The sequence below is a fragment of the Hyaena hyaena genome, unplaced genomic scaffold (assembly GCF_003009895.1).
Source record: "Hyaena hyaena isolate Hyena2069 unplaced genomic scaffold, ASM300989v1 scaffold_532, whole genome shotgun sequence".
Classification (NCBI taxonomy): Eukaryota; Metazoa; Chordata; class Mammalia; order Carnivora; family Hyaenidae; genus Hyaena; species Hyaena hyaena.
In genome coordinates this window covers 977,581-990,916 of record NW_024081165.1, presented here as the reverse complement: position 1 = coordinate 990,916, position 13,336 = coordinate 977,581, and the positions used below count along the sequence as shown (strand labels likewise).

At 34.2% G+C, this 13,336-nt stretch overlaps 1 protein-coding gene across 4 annotated transcripts in view; it reads right to left on the bottom strand.

The window, feature by feature from the left end:
- Positions 1-242: 242 nt before the first annotated feature.
- Positions 243-13,336, bottom strand: part of KIF2A (kinesin family member 2A) — a 64,956-nt gene continuing 51,862 nt past the window's right edge. For 3 of the 4 annotated variants that reach the window (XM_039255582.1, XM_039255583.1, XM_039255584.1), the window contains 4 exons: positions 10,113-10,263; positions 6,470-6,571; positions 4,440-4,575; positions 243-1,957 (listed from right to left, as the gene is read on the bottom strand). In XM_039255582.1, the coding sequence (XP_039111513.1) occupies positions 1,872-1,957; positions 4,440-4,575; positions 6,470-6,571; positions 10,113-10,263 (475 nt within the window). In that variant the 3' untranslated portion in view covers positions 243-1,871. Of the gene's footprint in view, positions 1,958-4,439; positions 4,576-6,469; positions 6,572-10,112; positions 10,264-11,137; positions 11,252-13,336 lie in introns of all 4 variants that reach the window. The other variant, XM_039255586.1, reaches the window with a different exon arrangement.

Sequence of the window (13,336 nt, the reverse complement as noted above, 5' to 3'; positions counted from 1 at the left end):
ATAATTTAAGAGTAATCTGTTGTGCTTTAGAATGAGCAAGTTCACATCTCTTTATGCCCCTGAAGGTTGGTTAGCCTCAAAAACTACCTTTAAATAAGCAGCCTCTGCAAGGTCAATAAGTAACTGCTCCACTTTCTCTTCTCTTTGAAATAAACACAAATAGAACATATTTTACAACTGCAAGAAAACCTGAGTCCCTTCCAAAACAAAGGTGATTGTTCTGAAGTAAATTATCTCTAAAACTCATTCCATAGATATCATTTATTAATAAGCACATTGTGAAAATCTACATTTAGTTCTAGACTTCAAGTTTACAGAGGAGCATTTCACCATGGTGTTAGGATTTCCCACAACTACTCTCTGGTTTCTATGAACAATGAAGTAGGGAATCTGGCTCATGGGACTCTCTATTCATAGCTTCCCTTTGGCCCAAATGAATGAGCAGTAGTTCCTTAGAGTAAATCAAAATAAGACATCCTTGGGAGATTTTCTGTTGTTAATCTACTCCTGGACTCTATCCTAGGAACTAAGGGAAAACTCCTAGAGAGATATATAAATCTTTTAACAAAATATTTACATGAGAAGTGGCCAGTTTTCTTCCTTGGAGTAGCAATCTGTAAAAATAAGTGCCACCATTTAAAAAGCAGCATACCCTAGACCAATTTATTGGTGAGAATTTGGTGATTCTCACCAAATAATGATGAAATATCACATAATAGGTAATGGATGGGGCTTGGGTTAGATCTGCCTTTTAAGGCAAAGTCAATTCTTTTTTTTAGCTTAATTCTTTTTCAAGGGAGTTATGTACTGTCTACACTTGGCTTAAACTAACAGTTCTATTATGGGCTACTTTCAGTGTACATGTAAATATTCATGCATCAGAAGCCAATTTCCTTTACCAGTACATTTAAAAGGTACATTTTGGGGTGCTAATGGACACTTTAACTTAAGTAATGGTATTGGTAAGGATCAAATTGCACTATTAGTCCTGTTAATACCACACTGGAACACACACTGCATATATATGTATTATCCTAAGATAAAACTCTTCTCAGAATTTCATTACTTTTTATTATACACCAACTAGTTTATATTTTAGTTCTTTACAAAGAAAATGCTAAGAAAATTATAACCACATTATATGGTTTTAAAATCATAATTCCAGATTTCTTTACATATAAGATGGAATGGTCCAGCAGCTATGTCCACTGTCACAGACTTTAGTTCCATTCAGTGATATGGCACATCCTGCAAAATTAACTAGTCACACACAAAAAAAATGTCTCAAATACAGTAAAAATGTACACACAATAAAGGTAATTTACAATGACAATTAAGGAATGTAATTTATCTTGGCTGTGCTTCAGAAATTTAGGGTCAAAAGCCTTAGTCAAGGCACGAAGCAGGAAGAGGTGAGCACAGCTGTCTCTAGGAGTGGGCAAGGTATGTACAATCACTGATGAGGTATGCATGCACGCAAAGGATTTAAAACTGCTCAGTCTTGCTACGAAAATTCAACCGAGTTAAAAGGAAATGCTGTGGCTTCCCCCTACTATTCACCTCTGGATCAAGTCCACAATCTCACTTCATCATACAGAAAATAAAATTGCCAAGGATCTCCAAAAGTAAATCACTGTTTGGGTAAATGAAACAAAATGCTTCACTATTCCCAATCTTGGTTGTGCCTCCTGGACTAGAAGCATTTTGTAGACAAAGGAGTGTTTCACAAAACTGAAATGTCATTCAGGTGAAGGGACAAGACATTTTCCACAGACACTTAAAATTTCAAACTTTCAAATGGCCCTTACATCTGAACCACTGTATGTTACAGTAATGTGGGTTCTGGGGATCCTTTAGCAGCAAATGCTGATTTAAAGGGCACGGGGTCTCTTCGGGTTGATTTGCTTGCTGGCCTGTTCTTCTTCTTGTAGAGCTGCGCGAAAAGATTTCACTTTATCTTGGAAAAAAGAAAAGAACAAGAGAGTAAGTATTGCATTGCATGCAATACAGTATATAATTTCATGGGTCCTATCAAGTCAGCTGTTTTACTTCATAATATTAACTAAGGATCTTTCCTTTTGTTTTCTGTTGTCCAGAAACTCAGAACTGAATACAAGAGGCAACTATAGCAACAGTTTCATTAGCTACAGATAATCTGTTTTTTTCTGTATCTTGAGCAGGTTTTTGTGTTCTGGTTGGCACATTTTACAGTGTTCAATTTTAGTTTATTTGAGTTCCTTGTGGAGTGTAGACAGGATGTATATGTGTGTGTTAAATGTATATAGTCATGTCTAAAAGAACACTGAGTCTTTTTGTTTCTAAGTAATCACTATGCCCAACGTGGGGCTCAAACTCACAACCCTGAGATCAAGAGTCGCATGCTCTACTTGACTATGCCAGCCAGGCACTCTTGAGTCTTATTAAACTTTAAAACTGACCTTTCTTGGAGAGAGGCAAACCATGAGAGACTCTTGAATGCTGACAAAAACTGAGGACTGATGGATGTGGGGGGGAGGGGGGATGGGCATGGAGGAGGACACTTGTGGGGATGAGCACTGAGTGTTATGTGGAAACTAATTTGACAATAAACTATTTGTAAAAAATAAATAAATAAAAAAATAAAAAAAAAACAAAACTAACCTTTCTTTCCTCAATATGTTAAGAAGGTTCTATTGCCAATGCCTACTTTAGTCTACTAAGCTATGAAATTTCAAAAAATGTTTGAATTTTTAAAAAGAAATCTTATTTTGTATTGTAAAGGGGGATGGAGAAGGAGGATTATAGCATCATACATTTCTTGGTCTTACAAAGACAGAATCTTACTGTTATGTATTAATTCAGAGTCACATAAGAATACGAAACAGGTAAACTGACAGGAAAATAACAGCTGTGAAGATGAGAAATACCCTCATGTCATTTCTCTAACAGCGGTTCCCAACCACAGGTGATGTTCCCCACCACCCACATCCCAACATCTGATAATATCTAGACATTTCTGTTTGTTTCAACTGGGGTAGCAGCCACTGTCCAAGGATGCTAGTAAGCACTGTACAGTGCAGATGAAGGCACCCTCAACAAACAATTACCCAACTTAAAATGTACTCATAGTACAAAGGCTATGGCCTTTAGAAGAAGAGAAAAACCTATCATATTTGAATCTCAATTTATTTCCCCTCTTCAGAAGTAAAATGGTGTTTAAAAAATTAACTCTTTTGAAATTTAGAAAGGAATTTTAAGGACTTTTGGATTTAATACCTGCTAATATAAAGATAAAAGCTCTCACTTCTTATAGAATACAGAATACTAAAATTATCTCTGAAGGGTAAAAAAAATCTTTCTAAGAAAGGATGAATACCAAAATAGCTAGAATAATACAATAGCTAGATAGTAATTTCTTCAAAGATAGGAGTATGCTTGATATACATAAATCCTGAGAAAATTAAGGAAAGAAAGTCAACTAAATTGAATACATATTACAGAGAAAAAAAATTAGAATTCATTATGATCTGTTCTGAACAGATAAGCTGCTTGTGACTTCTGACAGATTACAAAAATGATCAAAACGTTTTAAATCAAAGCTTGAGTATGAAGAACACGAAAAACAAAAATAAATTTTAGAAATCCTACATTTTCACAATTCTGAATTGGGTAAATGGTCACTGCTGATTCTTTATAGGTTATGTAAATAACCAACTTCACAAAGACCCTACTTGAAAAACTTAGCCAGTCTGGTGCTAAAAACTAGCTATTTCAATTGGGTTTCACGCTGCATTTCATGTACACATACACAGATGTCCATTCGCATATAAATGGAGACAATTAATTTGCCAATGCCTATGAAATAAGCACATACAACAAATGCATTTCTGAAGCTACAGATAACCTAATTACTATGCCCAAGACAAGGCATGTGGGTAAGTCACATGCTTCCCTCATTAACAAAGTAGAAAGAATAGCTGTTGAAAGGTCCTGAGTTACTCAAGGTCTTGAAACCTTCCCCCTGGTATTTTAAAAGAAGTGTTCAAAGGAAAAACATGACACAGATGCACAGAAAAGAGATGAATGCAGATAGGAGGCTGGAGAAGGGATGGCCCTGAGTAGACTTAAGCAAAATCATTCTGAAAAGCACTGACCTAGCAAGCTAAAAATGAGTGTATAAAATTTACAGACTTGTTAAAATACATTTACCCTCTTTAATCATAATATACTTTTATCTTTTCAAATGCCTTAAGAGAAAAGACAACTAAAGCACACTTGGAATAATACCCCATGTTTTCAGAAAAAAACAGAATGACTGGTTTGTCTTTAAATACCTCTGGAAATGTATTAAATGGTGCCCATAATTTTTATTACAGATGTCCTCTTGCAATATGAAATCCTCCACTAATTATATACAAATATTATGTCGATTTAAAACACTAAAATGAAAAAGGAATTACCCCGCAGCTCAGTTAAAATGTCTATTTTTTGCTCAAGAATAGCTTCAAGTTGAGTAGCATATGAATCTACATCATAATCTACTTCTTCAGTCATCTCTAGGAGAGCCTTTTCATCTTCTAACCATCGAATAGATTCCTAAAAGGACAAAAATTCAACAATCCAATAAGCCTCTTTGTAAGACAAAGACCATTAAAAAATTTCACATATGCTAAATATAATCAAACATACTGAAGACGGTATTCTCTAAAATATTAATAAGTATAAAACATCTCTATTTATAGAATAAAATTAAGAAATATTTCCTTAAATTTGAACACAAAAACAAATATGATAAGCCAAGCAAGAGGACTTCATTTTTCTTTTATTTTGCTCTGGGTAAGGGTTTGGGGAAGAGAATAAATCAAACACATAAGTATCAGTGAGCACATTAATTCTCAAAACTTTAGTAGCTATCCCTAAAATTGGGGAAGAATGTATAACAAAGCTACTGAGCAATCAATTGAGGTCTATGGTAGCCTAGAACTTGCAAATCATCTAGAATTTACATCCCCATTTGGAGCCTCACAGTGGCTAAATACTAGCTCTTCAAAATTATTTTAACTATAAGGGACAGCCAATTTTAGAAGAGTCAAACCACTAGGTAGTAGCTACTCTTCTTAAGTGAGTTTAGAAAATGTGGAATTTAGGAGTTTCATTTCCTAGCAATGTCATGAATCACAGTGATTATTAACAAGTTCAGTTCATTCTGAAATTTTAGAGTTTAAGGATATAAACATGGGCACTTTCTAGTTTTCAATGTAACTTAGTAGCTAATTATAACTAGACTGTGTATTATCAGGTAGAATTGCCTAACGTAGGTATAGTCTATGAGAAAACTATACAAGGTATCAACTAAAATACATATACACATACAACAACACTATTTTTTCTTTTTCTTTAGCTATCTACTTAATTTTTAAAAACAAAACCCTATTTTGAGAAATGGCAGATCACAGTATGGAAGAAAAATAAATGGAATTGTAAAAAGAATACTGGACTCAAAATATCCAGTTCTGCCAAAAAGCAAAGAACTTTTAGACTTTACCATAAAATGGCAGAGTAGGAAACAATGGTCTTTTTTTTGAAAGACGCTTTGCTCCAAAAGGACACAATTTTCTTAAACTACAAGTGTCCTTTCTTGATTTAATATCTAGGCCTCTAAATAGATTCTCATAAGAGTTTGACTAAAACTGTAACAGTCTCAATGCATGTACATCCTATTCTCAATTTATAAAATAAATTAGTTCACTTATATTTGGAGCCTTTTATCCAGGTGCTTAAATGGCCTACAGCTGAGTCATGTTAATATTTGTTTATAAATATTTCTTCAACATCAGAGAAAGAACACAGGTCAAAAGAAAGACTGAGCAATTGTTCACTTATTTCTCAGAACATATTTATAGTCTGGACCCATAATGATATCCAAACCTTATCTATGGTCCTTGTAAGTATCACCCTCTAGGATATTTTCTCATTAAAAAAGGGGGTGGGGGGGACAAGAGGGAAATGATACAGCAAATGTGCTTTTAACTGGCTGAACACAATGGGATGAATAATACATCAAGGGTTACTGCGACAGGCAAGGACTTAACACCCCTTACTCATCTGTCACTGACAGTACCCTATCTCCCCTGAAGCAATCAAAAAAGATATTTCCTCAAATGCTCTGATAACCCTTAGATGTTTTTCTTACTGCTGTCAAATAAACTGGCCTAACAGAGAGAAAGGGATAGTGGAGGGGAGAAGTTCAACCCTTCTCTAAAAGTAGACAACTAACTAAAGCAAAAAACCAGATCCTTTCACCATAGTGTTAAAGAAACATTGTAGCCATCAATCATTCTGTTCAAAATATCCCATGTCATATACCCTACTAATACACACACACATACACACAAGTATATTTTTAGACTGGTGTGATATTTGAAGTATTATGAAAGTTTTTAATTTCCCTAAAGAAACATTTTGATGAAAGGTCCTGTCTTAACTTTACCTGGAACACTGCCCTGTGATCTTCTACAACTTGTTCTTCCATTTCTACCATTTGTGAGACAGCTTCGTGGAAAGTAAACAATTGAGGAGAAACCTCTTCTTCCTTAAGATGACAGTTTTAAAAGTTAGTGCTTTACATTTTAAACGTTACAAAAAACTAGTTTTTCTATGTCATTTATAAAAATGCCTTTTAGGATCTGAGGAGGCTTGAAAGATAAAAACTACCAAAATATAATATAAAAGGTAAAGCCACAATAAGATACCCCACATTTTAAGCGTATTAAGGGATAATTTTCACTTAGCCCAGACTTTACTGCTGAATTACCTTAAAAAGGCAAACCCTTTTGGAATAGTGCAACTTTTCAAAAATACATTTACTGCAAGCAATAAACATGCTGACATATTTTTTCAATACTGTTTAATTTTTACTAACAATTTAAATCATATGTATGTCTTTTACATCTTTTCACCAGAAGAGTAATTTCAAGATAATGTCTTTCATGACTGTGACTATCAAATTAGTTTTCTGAAGGTCTCAACTCTTATTCAGTCTTAATTTCTGAGTTACACCACACAACGTGCTTCCAGTATTTACAGAAATCTTAGTTGACAATTACTTCATCAACAAAAAAAACTTCTCTAGCCTTTCTTTCTTTGTGAACTTCTTTCCCAACCCCAATGTCTAATCATTTACTGTCTCAAAATGTGGCTTTAGTGACGAGGTTTACTTAAAATCATTTTATAAAATGTAAGAAAAAGGAATGTTTTTCAAACAAAATACACGATTCTGAATATATGTACATATTTTGGTTAAATATTATAAAGAGACAATTGACTCTTTCATCAGTATACTACCATCCCTACAAGTTTATATAATCAAGTTGGCCAAAGACCTTTTTATCTTCCCTTCAGGAAACAGGCATCTGTTTTTATTAAGACATGCAAGCATTATTCTTTCCCTCTCTCCCCGTCTCTCTGATAAACACATTCAACCAACTTTACTCATTTTACCTGCCCACCTCCCTTTAAGGCCCAGAATGTCCTCCTTCCTCTGCTTTAAGATATTTAAGTTCCTATCACTTCCCTGCAGTCTTAAAATACTTTTCTGTTTATACAACTATTTTCTGGAATTCTAATGCACTTTATTATCTTCTAGTTTGTGTACTTGTGTCGGTTTTCTCTCTAAGGCAAATCTTAGACACTATCCTATTTTAATTTGCCTTGTTAAAACTTAACAATATGTACATGTGCACCAATACTTAAGGCTAATGGTGAACCACCTCAAGATAGTTTCATAGGGGTGGCAAAATTCAATAAAACCCACACACTTTCAAATATGGAAGAGGCTGCAAGAACTCATGGTATTATGCTTAAAAGCCTCTGGGGGCGCCTGGGTGGCTCAGTCGGTTAAGCATCTGACTTCAGGTGAGGTCATGATCTCATGGTTCGTGGGTTCGAGCCCCGCATCGGGCTCTGTGCTGAAAGCTCAGAGCCTGGAGCCTCTTTAGGATTCTGTGTCGCCCTCTCTCTCTGACCCTCCCCTGCTCATGCTGTCTCTCTCTCTCTCTCAGAAATAAATAAAAAAAAACAAAAACAAAAACATTAAAAAAAAAAAAAAAAAAGCCTAGTCAACGTCTCCAAATGAAGGTCCTACAAAGACCCAACCCAAAAGAATAAAACGGGAAAGGTCTGCTCTGTAGCAGCCTATCTTGTTCTGGTTTTCTAAATCCTTATAAGGCACCATATCTAGGTACAATACATGGTTTAAGAATTCTAAAGGCAGCTTTATCACCCTTCAAAACTTTTGGAGAAGGGGATAGACTAAGGTCAGGATCTCATTTTCAGTTCCTTATTTTCTGTGGTTCCAAAGTCTTATTTTTAAACCAGGGTTCTCCATTTTGGCACTACTGACATTTGGGGTTCTAGGGAAGACTGTCCTATACCTCGTATGATGTTTAACATATATCTCTGACCTATACCCACTAGAAGTGACAAACAAAAATGACTTTATACATTTTTCCCTGGCAGGCCAAATCATTCCTAGCTAAGGACCACTACATTAAGTCTTCATAATTAACAGACATTAACCTGGAACATGGTAACCAAAAGTAGTATGTCCATTTGCTACTCCAGAATATTGTAGACTGGAGTTAAAAAGTATAAAAACATTAACTTAAAGTTATATGATTTCCAAAGATTATTTCATTATTGCAGCTAACAATACATTTAGTTAACCTAAGATTTGGCTCTCACATAAGAAAGATGAAGATTTCAGTTGTGGCTTTTAGTGCTTGCTTTTTGTATGATCTTGACTGAGTTCCTTCACCTTTTAGAAAATCAGTTAAGTGGCAGAAATAATTACAGTAACTACCACATCAAATTTTAAGGATTATATCAGATAATAAATAAAATGCTCACCAAATGTAAGTTATGTAGTAAAAAACTAGTAAATGCCACCTTTTATCATGACAAAATACTGTGTAAGATTCTGAGAGAAAAATTATATAAAACTATATAGATTTTTTAAATGAAATTTTTATTTTCATTTATTTTAAAAATAGTTCAAAAATATTTAAATAATTAAAATTATTAAAAAAATAATTATATAAACATTCACATCTCACATAAAGGAATCCCTTCAATATGTTAAAGTAACTATGTGAAAATGTGTATTGTTTGTGCTTTTATGTTACTTCTTTATATACCCCTCAGTCTTTATACAATGGGGGACATATATGCATGTGTTTGAGTTAATTGTGCTTTTAAGCTGTGTGTATAACATATGGTATGCATAATTCTTAATTTTTTTTCCCCTGTATTACTTTTAAGATCCCCAAAATTTAATACGGATATAAAATCTGGAAAAAAAGTAGTTTAGATCAGAGGTCAGCAAACTTTGTTTTGTTTTAAGCTTATTTATTTTGAGAGAGACCGAGACAATGTGAAAGGAGGCAGCGAGAGAGAGAATCCCAAGCAGGGTCTGCACTGCCAGCGCAGAGCCCAATGTGGAATCCGAACCCAAGAAACCATGAGACCATGATCTGAGAAGAAATCAAGAGTCAATCAAGAGTCAGTAGCTTAACCGACTAGCCACCCTGGTGAACCTGGGGTCTACAAACTTTTTTCTTTTTTTTTTTAATGTTTTTTTAATGTACTTGTGAGAGAGAGAGAGAGAGAGAGAGCAAGAACAAGAGAGAGCGTTGAGCAGGGGAGGGTCAGAGAGAGAGGGAGACACAGAATCTGAAGCAGGCTCCAGGATCTGAGCTAGCTGTCAGCACAGTGCCTGATGCAGGGCTTGAACCCACGAACCGTGAGATCATGACCTGAGCCAAAGTTGGACACTTAACCAACTAAGCCACCCAGGCACCCCCTCCAGACTTTTTAAAGGGCGAGAAAGCACCTATTCTGGGCTGCTAAATGTTATAATCTTTGTCATTGCTTTTGTACTAAGAATGCAGCCAGATAACCTGTAAATGATTAGGTGTTGGCCATAATTAAGTAAAACTTTATTTGTAAAAACAGATGGCTGGCCCAGAGGCTGTCAGTCTGCTAACCCCTGACTTAGACAGTAGTTTTCAACTATTAAATTCTGCTACTGATGAAACGAACTAAAATCAGATAATTATAACTATATTCTCACTCACATTTTGTTCACAAAGAAGTTTTAGATCATCTCTCTGAGGGGAACTCCCCACACCCCACTGTGCCTCTAAGTCATCAATCTGATTTGGTGGATGGTGCATTATTGGACGGACATCACCAGCAGCAGTTGGATCCACAGTCAGTTCTTTCACCCTATAAATACATAAGAGGTACCTAAAATTAGCAAAGTCACATATAGAAGAACAAGAAAATACCAACCTATTCAATAAAAAGGCAATTCAATTAAACATGTTAAGATTCATGATGATGTCAGCTTTCCAGATCAAGTTTACCTGAAATGCGCAGAAAGACTAAAGGGATGTTTGGCTATTTAACTTTCAGATTTTACTGAGGTACCTTTACAAGTATTTCAAATATAATTATGTACATAATGAATGACAATTAGCTAAGTAGGTAAATTCAGTATTTCAACGTAAAAAGAAACTTTTTATAACTGAATTATATAAACAAAAAAATTCACTTAGATTAATAAATGGATTATTGCCAAAATCAGAGAATTTAATACACTTTGTATATTTTTTAGTTGCAGCTACATGTGAAACAATCATATTTCTATTGTATAAAGATTATAAGTTATAAACTATCATTTAAAAAATGTTTACCTATTATACTTCAATTTACATAGTAGGAAGGTACATGTTCTAAAGAAGATCCTTGTTATTTCCTTGGAGACAAGGAAATTTATAAGAACATATGAATAATGGTAAACTTCTCACTTTAAACAAGACAGTTTATCTCTCAACTATAAATATGCAAAGATGACATCATCCTTAAAAATATGAGGGGAAATAGGAAGCCTGAATTCTAAATCAATACTTTAAAGCAAATAAATTAATAAAGTACACAAAAATGAAGATCATGCAGAATAACCATCACCTGTCAAATGAAATGAAAATGAAAAATAAAATGGCTCAGAACAAAACAAGTATAAATGAGATATTTATATGTAATGCAAGTCAAAAGAAATTATTAAAATAAGTATCTTATGCATAAAAGGGAAGTAGACCTGGTAATCGAAGGAGAAAAGTCGTCATACTCATAAGAAGGAGAGAGATCAGGGCGACTGCCACTACCCTGTGAGAAGGGAATGTCTGATGGACTAATTCCAAACTCCTTTACTCTGCAGCACCAAAACAGCAACAAATTAAAAGAAAATGCTCTTGTAAAGACAGCAATGCACATTTCAAGTTTTCATTCAGTATTCAGTTTAATTTGTTTAGAAAAAGATATCAACATTGTTGTGACTTACTGCATTTAGAATATTGAAAAAATAATCAATTTTAAGAAGTGTTTGACTCTCTCTGTCCTACTGACTAATCAAATTTCCTTGTGCAGTCAATACCACAAATATTTTATTAGCATTAATGAGCCCTCAATACCCTTATCGTCTTCTTATTTAAAAGACAACACTAGAGGGTTAAGTCCGAATGGCACACACTGTAATCAATTAACTTCTTTCTTATGCATCTTGAATGGTATCAGCTATAAACCATCCTTGGTACAACTAGAGAGCAGTCATTCAAATACTTTTCTGTGTTTGGTTGAAATGAAGAACCTGGTTAAAGAAAAGCCTAGTTAGAGGTGCCTGGGTGGCTCAGTTGGTTAAATGTCTGACTCTTGATTTCAGCTCAGGTCATGATCTCACAGTTTGTGATATCAAGTCCCATGTCAAGCTCCACAGTAATGATGTGGAGCCTGCTTGGGACTCTTTCTCCCTCTCCCTGCCCCTGCCCTGATGACGTTCTCTCTTTCTCTTTTTCTCTCTCTCTCACTGTCTCAAATAAACTGACAAAAAGGAGAGCCTATTTAGCAATGGAATTTAAATTGCTTTGGTTCATGTCTCTAATAGTTATATTTAACCAAATTACAGCTTTTCTAACCCTATCTTTGTTATTCCCTATGTCCCCTTTGGGCCAATCCCACTTTATAACAGTAGTACTTCCTACATGTCAGGTATTATGATTAGTATATTTTAGGCATCATATTATCTAATTCTTACAACAGTCCTGTGATATTATTTTTGCCATTTCACAGATAAGACAGTGGTTCAGAGCAAGAAAATATCTTACCCATGGTTATTCAATCAGAACATGGCATAAGTGAGATTCAAACATTGCCTTAAGTATAAACATTATGTTATATTTAAAAATTCAATATACTAAACCTGTTTTTCTCATTATTTCTTTTAGGTTTGATCTAAATGAAATGACAGTCATAAACAGTCCACACAGATCACATTAATATCATGTAGATGAAACTAATTATTTCTTCTACTTACAATCTTCCTTTAATCTACTGGTAATGTCTGCTGTCACAGGTTCAATATGGGATTCTGCTGCCCTTCATCCTTTATAGTCATTTTGGAAAATTTATTTACAACACAGACTGACTAAATTTCTAATGCTGATGTAACTCTTTTTACTCCCAATTCCATTTAGGATTCTTTCAGAATCTCCTAATTCAAATTACTCTAATAGGCTAATATTTTCCTCTATTCCAAGTCCTCTTGCCCAACTCCAACAGTAAATACTATATGCAGGAATCATATTCCTCAAATGAGCTATCAAGAAAGGTTGAAAGACTTTATTCCTGGAGATTTAGAAAGAAAAGACAGAATTACTTGACCGAGATGGTTAGTTATGTTGCAGATAAAGTATACTACAGGAAAACAAATTAAAACATCAAGTAGGACCTAAATGAACTAGAGCAATGGCCAGATATAGGATTGTGACCTTAGGAAGATTCTTCTGCAGTTTGAAGTCTAAAGATATGGAGGATTTTTTCTGTTTTAATTCTACAACATGGCAATATTCTGCTATCCTAAGCTGTTCCTCATCTCTCCCATGGACAATTTTGAAATAAGAAGCAATTTAATGATTAAAACCCTACATACCAGAAATGTTCATTATAAAAAATCAATTAAAAGTACTATAAATGTCTGTAGCTCAGAGCCCATAATTAAAAGTTTATAAAGGATTACATTCAGAAATAAAGCTTCATTATATTTTTAAAATAAGTTATTTTATCTTAATCTTTTTATAAAATATCAATAAGCTTATATTTTACAAAACTTTTTACTATTATTTTAAAAAATCTCTTCAGGTGAAATAAAATCAAGTTACAAAAGAACAAAGGGTATGATTCCATTTATGTAATGTTCAAATACAGGTACCTATGTGTATGTTCAGGGATACATTCATAGGTA